At 46.1% G+C, this 18968-nt stretch overlaps 1 protein-coding gene across 1 annotated transcript in view; it reads right to left on the bottom strand.

Annotated features, from left to right (window-relative positions):
• astn1 (astrotactin 1) overlaps window positions 1–18968 on the bottom strand; it is a gene marked incomplete at both ends in the record, with an annotated part of 525801 nt that overhangs the window by 272142 nt on the left and 234691 nt on the right. The window contains 2 exons of the mRNA XM_083653323.1: window positions 10736–10930; window positions 18718–18884. Coding sequence (XP_083509449.1) covers window positions 10736–10930; window positions 18718–18884 — 362 coding nt within the window. The remainder of the gene's footprint in view (window positions 1–10735; window positions 10931–18717; window positions 18885–18968) is intronic.

Genomic DNA, 18968 nt, shown 5'->3' with positions numbered 1-18968 from the left:
GAAAAAAGCGGAATTGGAGGGGAGAATGATTACATAGTCGGCATGTGTCGGAACGCCCACAAAATGTTATACGGCTGGCGCGCGAGTGGGGTAAAACCGCCCATATATCTCAATAGGCTGACTCACCAAAGGAAGGTTCTGCGGCTCTACACTACAGGTTTGGGGATTCTAGAGCAGAACACAAGACGTCTATGCAGATGTGTATTTACTGCGGTGGTTGAATCCCTGATCGTGTCTGCCTGGGCTGGGCTAGCAGCTAAATTCTAACTTTGCTGAATGGATAAAACAGGGGGTTTACCCCACCCAGACCACGCCCCCAGCCCGGCTGAGCCAGCTAACCCAGCGTCTATGACGAGACATCGCCTCAACCTATAGGGCCCTGGATGAAATTAGTAGGCAGATATGCTTGGTTGGGATGGCGTTTGGTGACGTTGTCCTGCCAGTGTGGCTCTCATGGAAGAAATAGTGAGGACCGCTGTAAGTTAACAGCACAGACAGAGCCGACTTCATCCTCACAGCACCATTGTGTCTGAATTTAACAATCAAATGGTCATGGGCGGAAACGTACCTCCTGACATAAGCGGTTCTTTCTTCTAGTCGAGCAGAGACTTTGTCTCGCTCTGGAACCAGTTTCACTGGCCGAGAGCCGCTTGTTTGGCCGTCGACACTCAAAGAACTGGTTTGAGATGAGGAACTGGCTCCAAACCGGTCCTGGCACTGCCTCGGTCCAAAAGGGCATCTGGAGACTTAGCTGAAAGGGCTTGGCTTGGCTGTCCTGTAGACAGACAGTCAGCACACCTACTGTGAGCTTGTGTGTGTGTGTGTGTGTGTGTGTGTGTGTGTGTGTGTGTGTGTGTGTGTGTGTGTGTGTGTGTGTGTGTGTGTGTGTGTGTGTGTGTGTTGTATTATGCTAGTGGGCACCTGCTCACACCACTCGCTGCTTCCCCTCTTTCTGTTGTTGCTGCAGACAGACTAACTAGAAAAACCTCACAGGAGCCACAGAGCAGATCAGTTTTCTCTCTCTCTCTCTCTCTCTCTCTCTCTCTCTCTCCACACAGACCTTCTCTCTCTCCACACAGACCTTCTCTCTCTCTCTCCACACAGACCTTCTCTCTCTCTCTCCACACAGATCTTTTCTCTCTCCACACAGACCTTCTCTCTCTCTCTCTCTCTCCACACAGACCTTCTCTCTCTCTCTCTCCACACAGACCTTCTCTCTCTCTCCCCACACAGACCTTCTCTCTCTCTCCACACAGACCTTCTCTCTCTCTCCACACAGACCTTCTCTCTCTCTCTCCACACAGACCTTCTCTCTCTCTCTCCACACAGACCTTCTCTCTCTCTCTCCACACAGACCTTCTCTCTCTCTCCACACAGACCTTCTCTCTCTCTCCCCACACAGACCTTCTCTCTCTCTCTCTCCACACAGACCTTCTCTCTCTCTCCACACACAGACCTTCTCTCTCTCTCTCCACACAGACCTTCTCTCTCTCTCTCCACACAGACCTTCTCTCTCTCTCTCCACACAGACCTTCTCTCTCTCTCCCCACACAGACCTTCTCTCTCTCTCTCCACACAGACCTTCTCTCTCTCTCTCCACAGACCTTCTCTCTCTCTCTCCACACAGACCTTCTCTCTCTCTCTCCACACAGACCTTCTCTCTCTCTCCACACAGACCTTCTCTCTCTCTCTCTCCACACAGACCTTCTCTCTCTCTCCACACAGACCTTCTCTCTCTCTCTCCACACAGACCTTCTCTCTCTCCACACAGACCTTCTCTCTCTCCACACAGACCTTCTCTCTCTCTCTCCACACAGACCTTCTCTCTCTCCACACAGACCTTCTCTCTCTCCACACAGACCTTCTCTCTCTCTCTCTCCACACAGACCTTCTCTCTCTCTCCACACAGACCTTCTCTCTCTCCACACACAGACCTTCTCTCTCTCTCCACACAGACCTTCTCTCTCTCCACACAGACCTTCTCTCTCTCTCTCCACACACAGACCTTCTCTCTCTCCACACAGACCTTCTCTCTCTCCACACAGACCTTCTCTCTCTCTCTTCACACAGACCTTCTCTCTCTCTCTCTCCACACAGACCTTCTCTCTCTCTCCCCACACAGACCTTCTCTCTCTCTCCACACAGACCTTCTCTCTCTCTCTCTCTCTCCACACAGACCTTCTCTCTCTCTCTCTCCACACAGACCTTCTCTCTCTCTCTCCCCACACAGACCTTCTCTCTCTCTCTCCCACACAGACCTTCTCTCTCTCTCTCCCCACACAGACCTTCTCTCTCTCTCTCTCCACACAGACCTTCTCTCTCTCTCCACACAGACCTTCTCTCTCTCTCTCTCTCCACACAGACCTTCTCTCTCTCTCCACACAGACCTTCTCTCTCTCTCTCCACACAGACCTTCTCTCTCTCTCTCTCCACACAGACCTTCTCTCTCTCTCCCCACACAGACCTTCTCTCTCTCTCCTCACACAGACCTTCTCTCTCTCTCCACACAGACCTTCTCTCTCTCTCTCTCTCCACACAGACCTTCTCTCTCTCTCCTCACACAGACCTTCTCTCTCTCCACACAGACCTTCTCTCTCTCTCCACACATACCTTCTCTCTCTCTCTCCACACAGACCTTTCTCTCTCTCCACACAGACCTCTCTCTCTCCCCACACAGACCTTCTCTCTCTCCCCACACAGACCTTCTCTCTCTCTCTCTCTCTCTCTCCACACAGACCTTCTCTCTCTCTCTCTCCACACAGACCTTCTCTCTCTCTCTCCCCACAGACCTTCTCTCTCTCTCCACACAGACCTTCTCTCTCTCCACACAGACCTTCTCTCTCTCTCTCCACACAGACCTTCTCTCTCTCTATCTCCACACAGACCTTCTCTCTCTCTCTCCACACAGACCTTCTCTCTCTCTATCTCCACACAGACCTTCTCTCTCTCTCTCCACACAGACCTTCTCTCTCTCTCCCCCCACACAGACCTTCTCTCTCTCTCCCCACACAGACCTTCTCTCTCTCTCTCTCTCTCTCTCTCCACACAGACCTTCTCTCTCTCTCCCCACACAGACCTTCTCTCTCTCCCCACACAGACCTTCTCTCTCTCTCTCCACACAGACCTTCTCTCTCTCTCTCTCTCCACACAGACCTTCTCTCTCTCCACACAGACCTTCTCTCTCTCTCTCCACACAGACCTTCTCTCTCTCCCCACACAGACCTTCTCTCTCTCCACACAGACCTTCTCTCTCTCTCCCCACACAGACCTTCTCTCTCTCCCCACACAGACCTTCTCTCTCTCTCTCCACACAGACCTTCTCTCTCTCTCTCTCTCTCCACACAGACCTTCTCTCTCTCCACACAGACCTTCTCTCTCTCTCCCCACACAGACCTTCTCTCTCTCTCCACACAGACCTTCTCTCTCTCTCTCCACACAGACCTTCTCTCTCTCTCTCTCTCTCCACACAGACCTTCTCTCTCTCTCCCCACACAGACCTTCTCTCTCTCCCCACACAGACCTTCTCTCTCTCTCTCCACACAGACCTTCTCTCTCTCCCCACACAGACCTTCTCTCTCTCTCTCCACACAGACCTTCTCTCTCTCTCCCCACACAGACCTTCTCTCTCTCTCCACACAGACCTTCTCTCTCTCTCTCCACACAGACCTTCTCTCTCTCTCTCTCTCTCCACACAGACCTTCTCTCTCTCTCCCCACACAGACCTTCTCTCTCTCCCCACACAGACCTTCTCTCTCTCTCTCCACACAGACCTTCTCTCTCTCTCCACACAGACCTTCTCTCTCTCTCCCCACACAGACCTTCTCTCTCTCTCTCCACACAGACCTTCTCTCTCTCCCCACACAGACCTTCTCTCTCTCTCCCCACACAGACCTTCTCTCTCTCTCTCCACACAGACCTTCTCTCTCTCTCCACACAGACCTTCTCTCTCTCTCCCCACACAGACCTTCTCTCTCTCTCCCCACACAGACCTTCTCTCTCTCTCTCTCTCTCCACACAGACCTTCTCTCTCTCTCCCCACACAGACCTTCTCTCTCTCTCCCCACACAGACCTTCTCTCTCTCCCCACACAGACCTTCTCTCTCTCTCTCTCCAAACAGACCTTCTCTCTCTCTCCCCACACAGACCTTCTCTCTCTCTCTCTCCACACATACCTTCTCTCTCTCTCCCCACACAGACCTTCTCTCTCTCTCTCTCTCTCTCTCTCCACACAGACACAGGTCGGGCTGGGCAATATATCAATGTTCGGTATAAATACCGTGATATGAGACTAAATATCATCTTAGATTTTGGATATGCACACTTAGCACATATGGCCCACTTAGGGGCCCTTTACACGAGGACAGTTTCTGGAAGAAACGACACAATAGCGTTTCCTTCACACCTTTTCCTTCACACCTTCTCCCTGTTTACATGAGCGCTGTTGAATTTTTAAAACGTCGTAATGTACATGCCAGGTCGCTAGGTGGCAGTGTGATCACCTTATTCTTTGCCCATACAAGGACGCTTCTGCATGACGTCATTTCGTAATCGTCTTTCCGGTTTTAAACACGGAAGTATGCCTACCGCAGTCATTTAGACTTGCCAAAAAGCTGTTTTCAAGCTAAAATAAACCCCAAACTGTTTTAAAGTTTTAATATTTGTCAGGTGAGAACGTAACATATATGTGACCAGTTTATCAGAATAACGCCTATTGGAAATCTTTAACGAGCAGCGAAAACCGGGAGCGCTGACTGTGATCTGTCAAACCCTACTGTAGGCTACTGGCAGTGAGAAAACACTGTCGACGTGCTTTTGTAACTAACGTTAAATGCCGACCGGGTACAGCCATCGGCTCCTCGCAGCAGTAACGTTATGAACATGTAACTGAAGTTGGCGGCAGTGTAGCTTAATTCTGAATGTTGCCAAACTTCATTCATACTGACGTTTTATTTTGAAAATGGTTGCCAACTCGCGCACGGCTATGGCGTAATCGCGTGTGCAGGCACGTCAGAGTTTCTGAAATGTGTCGTCTCAAAGCGATTACATGGAACGATCAGCGGGGGGCGTCTCAAAGAATTTCACTCTGGAGGGTGGTTTCAAAATGTGTCGTTTCCTAAGCGCGAATTCGCCGTCGCCGTCTAAAAGGAAGGCACTAACGATAAAATAATTCCCCGTCACCATAGGAAACCGTCCTCGTGTAAAGGGCCCCTTAGTCATTATATATCCCAATGACTAACACCATTCAGCCAAAAAATACCAAGATCTGATTTTTGGTGCATTTGGTGCACGCGTGTCTGACAGAGAGAACGAGAGAAGAAGAGAGAGAGAGAGAGAGAGAGAGAGAGAGACAGACAGAGAGAGAGAGAGAGAGAGAGAGAGAGAGAGAGAGAGAGAGAGTAATAGATAATGGTGCTTGAGGAAACAATAGCAACATTCCTTAGGGTGCAAAGATGTTCAACTTCCTGTCACGGTTGATGTCCTCCTTTTGTTTGATCCTCTCTCTTAAATGAAGAAATAAAAAGCCTCCACTGATGATTCAACAATATCAACATTTTGACTTCTTCATTTCAACGGCTGTGAAAGATGGAGACAGATGCTTTGTGCCACTCCAGAGCAGTGGGGTGGGGGTGCTTTTGAAGAAGTGCCAGTCAACCTCCCAAGGTGGTCTCTCTCTCTCTCTCTCTCTCTCTCTCTCTCTCTCTCTCTCTCTTTGTCTCTCTCTCTCCTTTAACAGGACACTTTGATTTCTGACGGTGCCTCGCTTGTGTCACACAAGGCCAGATACATCTAAAAAGGCCAGTGTGCTCCCCCCCCCCCCATTTTCTCTCCAATTGTACTTTGCCAATTTGCCAAAATTCAAAATTGTGAACTATGAATGTGAACTAGTTCATATTAATCTGTGTAAGCTGAACTTTGAGCTAGCTAGTGTGAACTTGGACAACAATGGCAATAACACTGTTCCAGTTATATTCATGCATAGGTATTCTAACTTTGTTGTATTTTTATTGTATAATGTATTGTATTGTATTGTATAATTGCATACCGGTACTAGGGCTGCACAATAAATTGATTTTGAATCGTAATCGAATTAATTAGTTAGGACGATGTTAAAAACGTTATGTACACATGCTGCTACTTGTCCATTCTCCCCGCTGTAAAGTCTCTCTAGAGGCTGTGATACTGGCTACTAAAGACAGCAGCGCAATGGACTTATTTCAACACCTCCGACCAAAAAGCACAGAGTGAGCACTGAGCGCAGCTTGTTGCACTGCGGGCTGTAGCCGACAAGATAACGATTGCCACAACACACTCACGCGTGCACACGAACACAGACGTTATCACCGGACGATGAAACGTTGCCTTTACAGTTCACAATAACAAAACACGTGAGGCCACAGAGTACTGATACTGAAGTTAGCAGCCTCAGCTGACTCACCTGTCCCTGTGTGTCTGAATTTCCCCCTAACTGCTATCGCAGTTCCCTGCATACCTGTTGTGACTTTGTGTTATTCTAGTACAGATATAACTCCGAGCACGGGTGGTCGCTTAGACACTGCTAATATAATTATGTCACGGAGGAACACGCAAATCCACCAGTGTCAAGTTAGCAAGCAACAGCCAGGAAGTTAGGCATAGAAGCGGCAAGCTAAAACAGGAAGTTGGGTTGTTCTGCCTTCAGTAAAAGCGTAAATTGTCACTTATGGAAAAAAAGGGGGAAAAAGAGCTCTGCAGGGCAACAAATGTTTAGAGAAGTATAATAGCATAAAAAAATCGAAATCGAAATCGAAAATCGAGTTTTGAGAGAAAAAATGGTCAATTTTAGTTTTAGGCAAAATCGAACAGCCCTAACCGGTACCTACAGTACCACTACCTAACATTTGCTACATAATTCCATTACCTTGGAAATTCGTATCTCTTGTCATGTCAACGTTCATGTGGCGCATGCAGTTAGCTTACAGTTAGCTTACAGTTAGCTTAGTTAGCTTACATTTCAGCACACTGGCTCCTGGTCACTGTTAATCTCATATAATTAGGCCTTGCATTAACACATGGCTCCCAAAAGAGCCTCCCTTTCCCCTCCACCGCCTCGTCCACACAAGAACCATTTGGTCGCTCTTCAAAGTGTGCCTCAAACCCCCGCTCTCCTTTCACAGACGCTTTCAAAATGAGATCAGAGCATTTGAGATTGAGCTCCTCCGTGATATTAACTTCCCTGCTTGGCCGCTCCACTCTGCCTCTCCGGGTGACGTATCCCTAAGTGGATGAGTTGCCTCCGGGCTGCGGAATCCATGCACGGCCCAAATTAAATTCAAGGGCTGCAGATGATTCTCCTGACCTTCTGACTTCCTGAGTTCAGCGGAAATCATTGCAGCGAGTGGACGGTGATAATTAACGGCCTTCCGAGCACTCTAACCAGCCACACCAAAAGCCATACATAAAAGATCTGTGAGGCTTAATATCCATAAACATCTCCAAAGAGGCAGTGGATCCATGTATTTGCTCCCCAGAGTGTTTGCCTGCAGCTTGGGGGATCCAGATGTCTTGAACAAGGTGTTTCTTATAGAGGAAACTCCCGGACAGCAGGGGGCGTCGCCATCACTATCGTCCCCTTTGCTGGGCAGAAGCCGATATAACATCCACCAGAATGTGTTGCATCGTAGGCCAGCAGACTTTCATGCGGTTGTGCATGGTCAATGTAAACGCTTTTTCCACCAAGAAACTAAGACAAAAGTTACACCCCACACCAAAATCCATTTTTAGATTTTTTTTTAAATCAAGTTTTTTCGGGTTTCTCTCCCGTTTTCTCCCCAATATAGTACTTGGCCAATTGCTGTCCCGGTCGTTGCTCCACCCCCTCTGCTGATCTGGGGAGAGCCGTAGACTAGCACAGGCTTCCTCTGACACATGTTGCAGTCGCCAGCCGCTTCTTTTCACCTGATAAGCAGAGTTTCACCCACAGGACATCGCGCATGGGAGGATCACGCTATTCCCCCCAGTATATATATATATATATATATATATATACTGTATATATATATATTTTCCCCAATATTTTATTTTGCAATTTTCAATTGTAAAAACCCCAAAACATAAAAAAATAAAAACTCAGATAAGATATCAGAAAAATTAGCACTTGAACCTAGAGGTCTTCGGGTATGCCTGCCCTGAACCCCTGAATCCCCAAGGACCAGACACAGGAAAGCAACAACAACTCAAGTATAACATTCCAAATAAAAGCCTTAAAGTCCCTGGAAACCAAAATCCACAAAAACCTTCTAACTATTAAATTTAGGGTCTTATGTGAGTAATTGTGTGCCTCAGAAACTAGGAGACATTAGTTTCAACCCAAAGCCCCAAAATCGTCACTTTTCTACAAGGTCTGGATTTCCACTTCCTCATTGAAGAGAGCAGTGCACGAGGTGCTAAACTGAATGATCTTATCACGTCATAAGATTTGGCCAATCACAGCGCTCGCTCAGGGTCTGTCTGTCTCCCTCCCGCCAGAGCCGTACCTCTGTGTGTGTGTGTGTGTGTGTGTGTGTGTGTGTCTGTGTCTGTGTATGCTGCCTGCTCTCTCTCTCTCTCCCTCTCCCTCTGTCACACGCACGCACGCACGCACGCACACACACACACACACACACACACACACACACACACACACACACACACACACACACAGTAGCGCTGTGCAATCGCAGCGGGGCAGTCTCTCTTCCTCTCTGTCAATATGCACGAAGCAACGAGCGAACACACACACACACACACACACACACACACACACACTCCATCTCTCTTTCCTTCTCTCTCTCTCCGTTTCCCTCCCTCTCTCTCTCGCTCTCTCCCTCTCGGAGGAGCTGCAGTCCTTGCTGCACGCACACACAGGGGACACGCCCACACAGTCAGCGGGAGAAAAGACAGTCTAAAATCTAATTGATTCTCATGACTTTTGTCATGACTGTCAAACCTAAATTTATATACTTTGCGACATTCATCATCGTTCAAATTTGGCTGGTGGCTTATTAACATAGGTTCCTGTGATGTGATGAACTCAAAATGCTAAATAATAAAAAATTATTTCTGGTTTCCAGGAAGAAAAAAAATAATAATCAGGCCAATAGAACAGATCATTTATAAGACCTTTTCATGAACATCCGTATTAGCGACTATCATAGTCACAATCTAAACAAAATCAGCAAAGAGTTTGTTTTGTTAACAAGTCTTGTCCATGTAGCCGATGCGCAATAAAGCAATGTCTCAGTAGAACACTACTGTATACACACACACACACACACACACACACACACACACACACACACACACACACACACACACACACACACACACACTAACCCTATTTATTTATATATATATATATATACCGGTATATATGTGTGTGTGTGAAGATTAAAAACTCATCAAAGAGCCATGCCGTTGCTCTCGGCAGCATATTTCATCATGGGCCAGACAACTGTTTCCTCAGACGACTGTTTCCTCAAACAACTTCATAAGCCGGCAGTAAACATGTTTTCTATCTCAGGAAAGTTGTTCTGTAGCAGTGGAAACACTGTCGTCTCCATCCTAATGAACAATTTCTTCCCATTGGAATTTGAGTTGGTCATAACTACAATAGCCAGGCTTTTCATAGCAACAGTTGGTGATTTTTTAAAATGTAAACTATGTCTTTGTGGCCTTATTTCAAAGTGTTTAGCTTCAAATGGAGCCAATGACTTCCAGTTTGAAGGCTACAAAGGGAACGTGGGAAGTCGTTAAAGTAGCTAGGCTATTGTTGATTTGATTAACCCATTGATACCTGATGCAGCATTTGTGTGTGTATCCCTTTAAGACCGCGAACGGTTCGCGGTCTTAAAGGGATACACACACAAATGAGGGATATACACACAAATGCTGCATCAGGTATCAATGGGTTAATGGCATAGGATTTGTTGACGGTAAGAAATGCATAAAGCCACCTATTTGTGAAGAAAATGGTGAAAACGACATACCCAAACTAAAATGCTTACTGTGGCTGAACCGCTAGGGTTACAGACAACTGCCTGACCTTTTCTGAAAGGTAAGACTTTGAAGTTTCCGTTCCAAGTGTCAGAATGACTATGTGTTACTGACCCTGAGTAACACCAGCTCAAACACAGTGGTTGATTCTCGCCTAGAATAAAAAACACTTTTAGAGTGTAAACAGTTACCTGTGGTTGTTGTATTTATGGCTAGAAACCCAATGGAGACATAGCCACAGGCCTTACCACATCCCAACTCAAAGAAGATGAAAAAATACCAAAACATGAGTATTTGGCAGTGGTTTTTGTAGGGAGATACCTAGGCGGATTTCCAAAAAGCCATTTGAAAAAGCCAAATAATCTGAAATGTTGTCTTTGTCTTTGTACAAAGACGGCTATAACTTCCGCCGTGTTCATCTGATCCGAAAAAAGAAGACATGGTTCGATGCACAAGATTAATTTGGTATGTAGCATGAACAGCATTGTTCAGAATTAACCACCTAATTCATCACGTTAATGACAGATGAACAGCAAAAAATCAGAAACGTAACGCCCGTGTTACGGTGCCATGCAAGAGGTTTTAAAGAAAGTGCCATTACGCACACTGCTTTATCCAGATAAGCTTAAAGTAGAATAACCCATAGCCCTGCTACAGTTAGTGCGTTGCTGGTTCCTCCCAGGACAATGTCCCACATCCTCCACTTCAGATCATATTTCCATACCTGAATGTGGCCTTGAGGATCTGTCCAGAGGTGCTGTCTTTGGTGTGGTTGTTGTATCCGTAGAAGAGGTCTCCAAACACGGTCTGGTTGGCCGGGATGTCGATCGTTTCCGCGCAGTCCACCCCCTCGGTGCAGGCTTCAGACAGCGGCTGGCACGACCTCCCGTCTGGCCCGCGCTTGTAGTCCTCGATACAGCTGGAGGGAGAGAGAATCCAAAGTCATTCATTTCTTTGTCTCTTCTTTCAAACATGCCAGGCCTTGGACAGCGCATGGCACAACTGCCCATTTGGATTTATCGTGTAATCCGTCACAGAGCTGAAATATGACTGTCGAGAACAACACAGCTACAATATAGTGGGAGATATGGATTGAGAGAAGGGTGATATGGGAATACTTTATTGCATATTCTTCTTTTCATTATCTTTGTTTACCTGCTTCTTTGTGCATCTCTTTCCCTCCTTCTCACTTGCCTTGCTGATGATGCCAGTTAAGTTTCCACTCATCATACGACTGTTGCCCCGGGGGAGACTGCGAATTAAAATTGCTAAGCGATCACTTAAATGTGACCGAGAGCTCATCTCTCTATGCCAGTTTCAAATGATCACGGAGGATTCGTGCGGCAGATAGAAGGATCGATATGACGCCAAGTCGCCGACCAAGATCTGTTTGGGCTTTTGGCCTCCTGATCCCGCTGGTCTGTTTGCCCGAAGGCCTCTTAATACAATTTTTCACAAAGCGATGCATAATGCAGAGCGCACAACGCGACGGGCGAGGATGAGCAATTCATTCGACTTAACTGGCACAAAATCCGCGATATCCAAAGACTGAGTTAGACTCCAAACAGCACGAGTCCTCTCACGACGCTTTCATATTTATGGTGTTTTGACATCTCAGGGTCTAATATGCCCTGTGAAATGAGAGAGAAATGGGGGAGTGGGAGTAGGGGGGGGAGTTAAAGAAGAATCCTAATCTGTCAGAGATGTTATGGTGAGAGAAACTCTCTACTACATGTTCGTCTCCAGTGGGAACAGAGTGCCGAGGAAAGTGACAACAACAAAATGAACGCTAAGTTAAAAAAAAAGAAGAAGAAAAAAGAAGGACGCCGCAATTTGCATCACCTGTTTATGCAAATCTGACATGATAGATCGCGCGTGCCACATCGTTTTTCTTTCATGTAACGATGACACGGAACAAAGCAACAGCGTGTCAGATTGGCTTAGAAAGCTGCTGTAAATGCTTTCACAGTGAAGCCATGTGAAGGCTCTTAATGTGTACCCTCGTGGTTGAATATGTTTGCGCATAATACCGTGCCACTTGAAGTCAATATGATGTTCCCTAATTCAGCAAGAAAAAAACTTTTCCAACGCAAAAGGTATGCGTTGGAAAAACATGACTTAAAGTGACCGACTCATATACAGTATAGCTGACATTTTAAATCCATACATTTGGCTCATACGGTGCTGTATAATTTGCATCTATTTAATCCCAAGTATGTTATCTGTACAATTGCCAGGTGTAAGCTGTAAGTGAAAACTTCAAGCAATGCATCAAAATGACAGGATCACCCTATTATGTTCTCACTGTCCGTCTAAACTGTGTATATTGGTAAAGTGATCTAGAAAAGGAGCTCTGCAATGGAAGATATAATGCCAACATAGTGGGAGGATAGTTTTACTTTTTCGTTGAGTCCAGATGAAACTGCATAACCTAACCGCGCCATTAATAATGCACGACTGGCCAAAGATCGACTCTGCCACGGTCTGCTTTCACGTGATCCATTACACTTGATTCTTAGCCGTGACGCTGTGTCCAACTTGCATCCCGCATAGAGACACTGCATGAAATAGGCCACGCCCATCACGGGAGAAAGCTCTCCGTTCACTCTGTGTCATTTTCCTTGAATTAAACATAGCTAAAAGCCGTTGTGTGATGGGGCTGCGCAGACAACAAATGTAAAAAATCGCCAATTAACGTTTTTTTTTTTTTTTTTTACTTCCGAGCAAAACAAGGAAGCCATTGAGAATTGGCCAGAAGAAAAATGACGATCTAGCTGTCAAGGACGTAAGTTGGCGTGTTCAACGTCCGTATATATGATCTTTGTGTGCCATACGCGACCATAATTAGCGCATCTCTGTTTTCCCATGAGATGCAGAGTCGAGCTACAGATGTGAAATAAAGACACGGGACGCTCAGAGACGAAATGCCAAAAATGGATCCAGGACTACTCTACTTAAAGCTTTGGGTTAGGGTTAGGGTGAATCTACTTAATGCTTTGCAGGAGACCCTGAGGGGCCGTTAGGAGTTAAGGGCTAATATAAGGCATTTGTGAGCACACAAGACGCTCTAGTGCTCTAAATGGAGTTAAAGAGCATGATGCAGGTTAGACACCACTTTGCATTAATATGTGGGACTTTTATGTAGCAATTAGGATTCTCTTTTGTTTTTTTCCCCACACATACTGTAGCTGCATCTAGACTGTTTTTTGTAAAGCAGCTGGCACGCGCACATGAAAACCCGCAAATCACAACAATAACAATAACACATGTGACGTTCCATCGGATCATTACCTCCATACGCCGAGTGTCTGTCCGTCCGTCTTATCCGCCTGAGTCCAGTCTAGAGCTGGGTTAGATGAGCTAAGAGCTAAGCGCTTTCAAAAGTTGAGAAATGTTCCATTTGTCAGAAAAGCGTCGGGTTGCCGTGTACAGCTTTTTCCCAGCCAACCAATCATGATCACCGAGTAGAGGTCTTCACGGGTCTACTCGGTCCCTAGGACCCAAGACCCCTACGGGGGCCAGGTCCACATTTTATTATGGTCAATTGGGTCCGGGTCGGGTCCTATTCTATCACCACAGGCCCCGGGTCTGTTTATCATTATGTGTAATACCCGAGTGGATCAGAGAAGACCCGTGATCAGCGCTGATCACGAGAGAAACGCATGAAAACACAGCGTGTCTTTGCTAGTTCTCGCTATGGATTTACTTTGAAGATGAGCATTTCCGTAACTTTAGATGATCATTTCATCGTGTGGCGAGTACACGAGGCACAATATGTACATGCGAGTGTTTCTGCCGCTGTTGGAATGTGTCTTTCGGGTGACTGAACAGGGGGAGGCAGCGTTGTAGTGCTACTGTAGCTAACTAGCAGTGAGGGGAGAAACGCACATTCCAACAGTGAAGATAAAGGCATCTATTATACTGTAGTTATACTATCGGGAATAATGCAAATAGGCGAATCTCCAAAAATGTTGGCGTATGTATCCCTTTGGCGTTAGCCATGGCTTTTCAAACAGCAAGAAGGGGAACAGAAAACGTGGATTTATTTTGATTACAAACTTTCTTGGCAAGGATTATGCATTACGTCATGGTCAGGCACTGATTGGCAGCAGCAACCAGGGGAGAATGCTACATTAACGTTAGGCAAGAAAGATGCAGACACTTTAATTTATACAACTTGTAATAGCAATTAGGGAGCAACTTTGACGTCAGCACCGCTCAAGCCTCTGCTTCGGTATTTCTCTGTTCTGTACGGGTCCGGTATCCTCGGTTCTATATGGGTCCAGGTCCGACATTTATTTGTTCTGTCCGGGTCTGGGTCTCAGCTTTCTAATAATAGACGTGTCCAATCCGGGTCTGGGCACAAATTTCCTCGGGTCCATTAGGGTCCGCGTCGGTCATTTTGGACCCGTGAAGACCTCTATCACAGAGACGCTGGCCGTTTACCATAGCAACAACAAATACGGAGAAAGTGAAACTGCCGGTGGACAAATAGGACGTTGTATGAAGTGAATTTCCATGACTGTAACAGCGATCATGAAGGCAGAATGGAAATGTATTGGAAATATCTGGTGAGCCTTTGCGTGTTCCACAACATTGGCTGGTGCTGACCAGCTGGTTAGCGAGCTAGCAGCTGCTAAGCTAATGTCAGGTGATCCGCTTTTTTGTTTCTCCTCACAAAAAGCACTCCAGGACACGCCTTTTCCACCATCCAGGAAACATGATATGTGAACAGCAGCCCCTTAGCCTTACATAGAGTGAGCCCTATCAGCAGAACATGATGCAGAGGGTTAGTTTAGGTCATGCTCTTCCACCTCAGTCATTAATTCTATGCCAGCATTCATATGATCACATAATTATAGTAAGTCCTGAACACCAACCAGCAGATCAACCCGAGAGTGAGAGGTTGGTGTGTAGACAGTCAAATATCAGTGAAGGTTTCACAGACTTCTCTCTGTGATCAGGAAGGAACCTTCCATCACAATGGAGGCGGACGGCATTGACAGGGCAATATCCGATATGTAATAAAAACCCAATGGGTCTGATATATGAGCTAACCGGTCTAACCCGAGTCCACTAGCGCCAACAACAGATGTTCTCTTTAAGGCATCTGAGAAGCTTCTTTCACAGTCAACACCTGAAAGCATGCTAACAGCTCTCCTGCACCTCCTCCTACTTTAAGTGCAAGTTCCAATTTGTTGTGGGTGGCTGGCTGTCCATCACCTTCCACAATGGAGCTGCCTGATACGAACCCTGCATATGGCAGCCGCCTCTTCTAAAACACCCGCCACCACAACAGCTTCTTTAACCAGCTCAACACCCAGGACACCCACACAAGCTGGGGATTATTCGTCCTCAGCTTCTCTATGGATCTGGCTGCAATCCTGCTACTGTTTAGCCCACCATTACTTATTATCACCCAGTGTTGTTTGCACAGTTTGGCAGTGCCGTGGAAACCGCTTGTAGTGATCACGGTTACAGTGATCAACCACTTACAGTATATGGATCAAAAAGTGTAGTACAGATTAGAATCATTCCTATACTGTACACTTTCTGTTCAAATAATTAGCTTACTGATGGATTTGACCCTGACAGACATGATGACTAAGTGGTTTCCACTGTACTCATAATACATTTCTGCACTATCCACCTTATTTCTAGCTGCCATGATGCCTGATGGGTGCTTCCTCGGCTTCCGGTGTAATTTTTACACTGTTTTAACTTGACAAAAAAAAACGTCTATGAGGATTTTACAGCAGAGCCATTCTGCTCTACAGCCGTGTCGCTGAATGACCAAATCGATTTAACTTTTAACCATTTCGAGTAACACTGTTTCCATACAGCCCCCAGCATTGGTTAGTAGGGCTGTGAATCTTCACTGTCCTCACGATTCGATTCGATTACGATTCAGAGGGCTACGATTCGATTCGATAACGATTATCGATGCATCTTAAATCGATGCATCACTTTTTTTTCCGAATACATGATTTTTTTTCTCACTTTCTTTTTTCTCACTGTGTGGCTACTTTTAAAATAAAAGTGCATTTAGAAATTAGAATTGCATTGTATTATGATCCATAATTAAAATAAACAACTGCATGTACTTCCATTATATTTTATTTTATTATATTAAAAAAAAAAAATAATAAAAAATAAAATAAAAATAATAATAATCGATTTTTGACATTTGTGAATCGATGCAGAATCGTGCAGGTCCGCATCGCGATGCATCTTATAATCGATTATTTTTGACACCCCTATTGGTTAGTTGTTTATAACGTGACTATATTTATAACTTTTACAACGTACTCCAGTTTCCTGTTTATAATTTGGGTATGCAGCCGAGTATAACAAAGGAAATTGCAAGCTGCAACAATAAGTCACGTTAAACCGGAACTTGTACCCACAATTATGTTTTACAGTGGGGCATTCAAAAATAAGGTGGATACTGTACCTCTGAAGCCGCAGTATTACAGCCATCATGCCCCCTAATGCTCCAGAGATCACAAGATCATGATCACATGACAGATCCATCTTGCCACGCTCCAAATCTATTGGTTAGAATCTGAACCACCAGTGGTTCACACCAATCAGCGTCCTGTGACGCAGCTACGGGCGGGGCTTTAGATTCGACGCCAACTCTTGATAGACGTGATGAGACAGATGGTTCATCCAATCACCTGCCAGGTATTTTTTTCAAAGTGCCCGCCCTTTGAAACGGTTTCCCGAGCAACTCGTTCCCAGATGCTTATGTGAAAACAAACCATCCGGCAGCATCAGGTTACCTAATGACAACTTCAGAGCGTACTTCCAACAGCTGCCACTAGACTGTCTGCTGTATGTGGAGGATGGCTACAGTAGGTTGTAGAATTGTGTAGAATTGTGCTGTGGATTGTACATCCCATCTCCTTACACTGAATATGACATGTTCCTGTACAAAGTGTGTGTGCCTGTACTGTGGGGAATTATGACATCATGCTGTCCCTGTACAAAGTGTGTCCCTGTACTGTAGGGAATTATGTCACTGCTGTCGATATATCTCGCCACCAACGTCACCAAGATCAATGACTCTGAATCTGATGATTCAAAGAGGCATTGACCATTACATTTTAAGAGGAACTAAACCCTAAACCCAAATATGTGGTGAAGCCAGACACTTAATGTTGAAAAGTAGGATATTGACCTGGTCATCTGCTGTGATGCATGTGATGTCTGCATGCGATGTCATTACCTGTTGTATTCTAAGGGCTGTCTAGAAAAGGACATGTAAAGGGATAGTTCACCCCAAAATGGAAATTCAATCATGAACTGCTCACCCCCCACCCCTCATGTCTGTTGAAACTGCATTGAAGCTTGTGTAAAAAAGAAACACAAGGCTCTTTCACACCGGCCTTGAAAGCCGAAAAATGCACGGAAAATAGGATTAGCGCCTCCGATGTGAATGTCGTGAATGCGCTTTGGTGGACAATTGTTTTACGCCTTGTGTCCCGCGACGGGAGGTAGTAACAGCGCCGGGTTACCTGGCAACCCGCCTCCACTTGAAAGGTCGTCGCAGCGAGCCGGAAAAGGTGCGAATAGTCTGCTCATTCATAAAAAAATGACAGGGGAAATCACCTCATGTGATCAAGAAAGTGCAGTAGTGAAAGTAAAAAAAGTAGCCTATACAATCATGACTGCAGGGACGCCAGGAGGAATGCTCCGTGCGGTTAGGCTTTATGCTCAAATGATGTTGACATTAGTTAACGTTAAGTAGTCATGTGCATTTATAGCCTATACTATTCCCCCGATGAACGTTATGCAGACTGCAGCGGTTTGATATGCGGGCGGTCGTGTATCGTTCCAATTTTAGTAGGACACCATATCGATCTGCCCGCCCACCATGCGAGTGCGCCTATCCTCCCTGCTCAGCGGACATAGGAGAAGGAGGGAAGTCTTGTTGTTGAATGAATTCATTCATCATACAGTAGCCTAGGCTACACTAACCTATGAAAATATTAATTTGGGCTAGGAGGAGCAGGAAATCCCTCCGCTCGCCTTTCAATGCGGGAGCAGGGGATTTCACCTGAAAGTACAGAGCAGCACGGTAATGTGGCCGTGCTGCTTGGCTCGTGTGAAAGCAATTTCTGTGGCGAGGCGGCTGGCTTTACGGGACTCCTAAACAGCAACTTTTGCGCGATCTGTGTATGAAAGAGCCTACAGAGGCAAGTTACATTAGCCCCCCATGCTTATACCTCAGGCTTCTTCTTCTCTTTAAAACATGATGTAAAATGTCTCTAAATGCATTGTGCAGCCAAGTGTATTGTAACCAAATTAGAGCACTGTGAGACCAAAAGTCTAATATTCATGGAGGCCCAGCAATCATTCTAAAGTAAAATAAAGATCTGCAGCCATCACCATCATTACGGCAACTCCAAAGCAGTACATTCCCATCCGTTAGTGTCATTAAGGTAACCTAAGTGCAATTGCAGCTCAAGCGTTGTGAAGGATTAGGGGACTTGATGAATGTTAGGTAGTTATTTTCAGCGTCGAGTTATATCAGAACCCCCATAATTCATTCGCTATTCTCCTGCACTGTGTCCAGGATGGCAATCCGTGTCCTCCTCCATCATCTTATTTTCATCGTGTTTCCACATTCCTCAGTTAGCTTCACGCTAATAATGACAGCAGCGCTCAGAAGCAGACAAGGCGCTGAACCTCGCTCCTTACCCGCAGAACATCTGGATGTTGTAGAGCGTGGGGTCGTCCTCCAGAGGGGCCAGCTGCTGGAGACACAGCTGCTCGCAGCCCCCGTTGAAGCCGTCGGAGCAGTCGATGCCGATGTGGTGGTCGTAGCAGCCCGTCCCGTCCTTCATGGGGCTCAGCCCCGGAGGACACTGGGGGGAAGAAGGAGGAGGCTTTTGAAATGACTCATATGTGGATTTACAGATCTTGCACTCCTTTGCAGGACACCTACAGCA

The sequence above is a fragment of the Poromitra crassiceps genome (genome assembly GCF_964638095.1).
Source record: "Poromitra crassiceps genome assembly, chromosome: 17".
NCBI classification, from domain to species: Eukaryota; Metazoa; Chordata; class Actinopteri; order Beryciformes; family Melamphaidae; genus Poromitra; species Poromitra crassiceps.
Note: the sequence above shows the minus strand (reverse complement) of the source record. Positions and strands in the feature narration are given on the sequence as shown.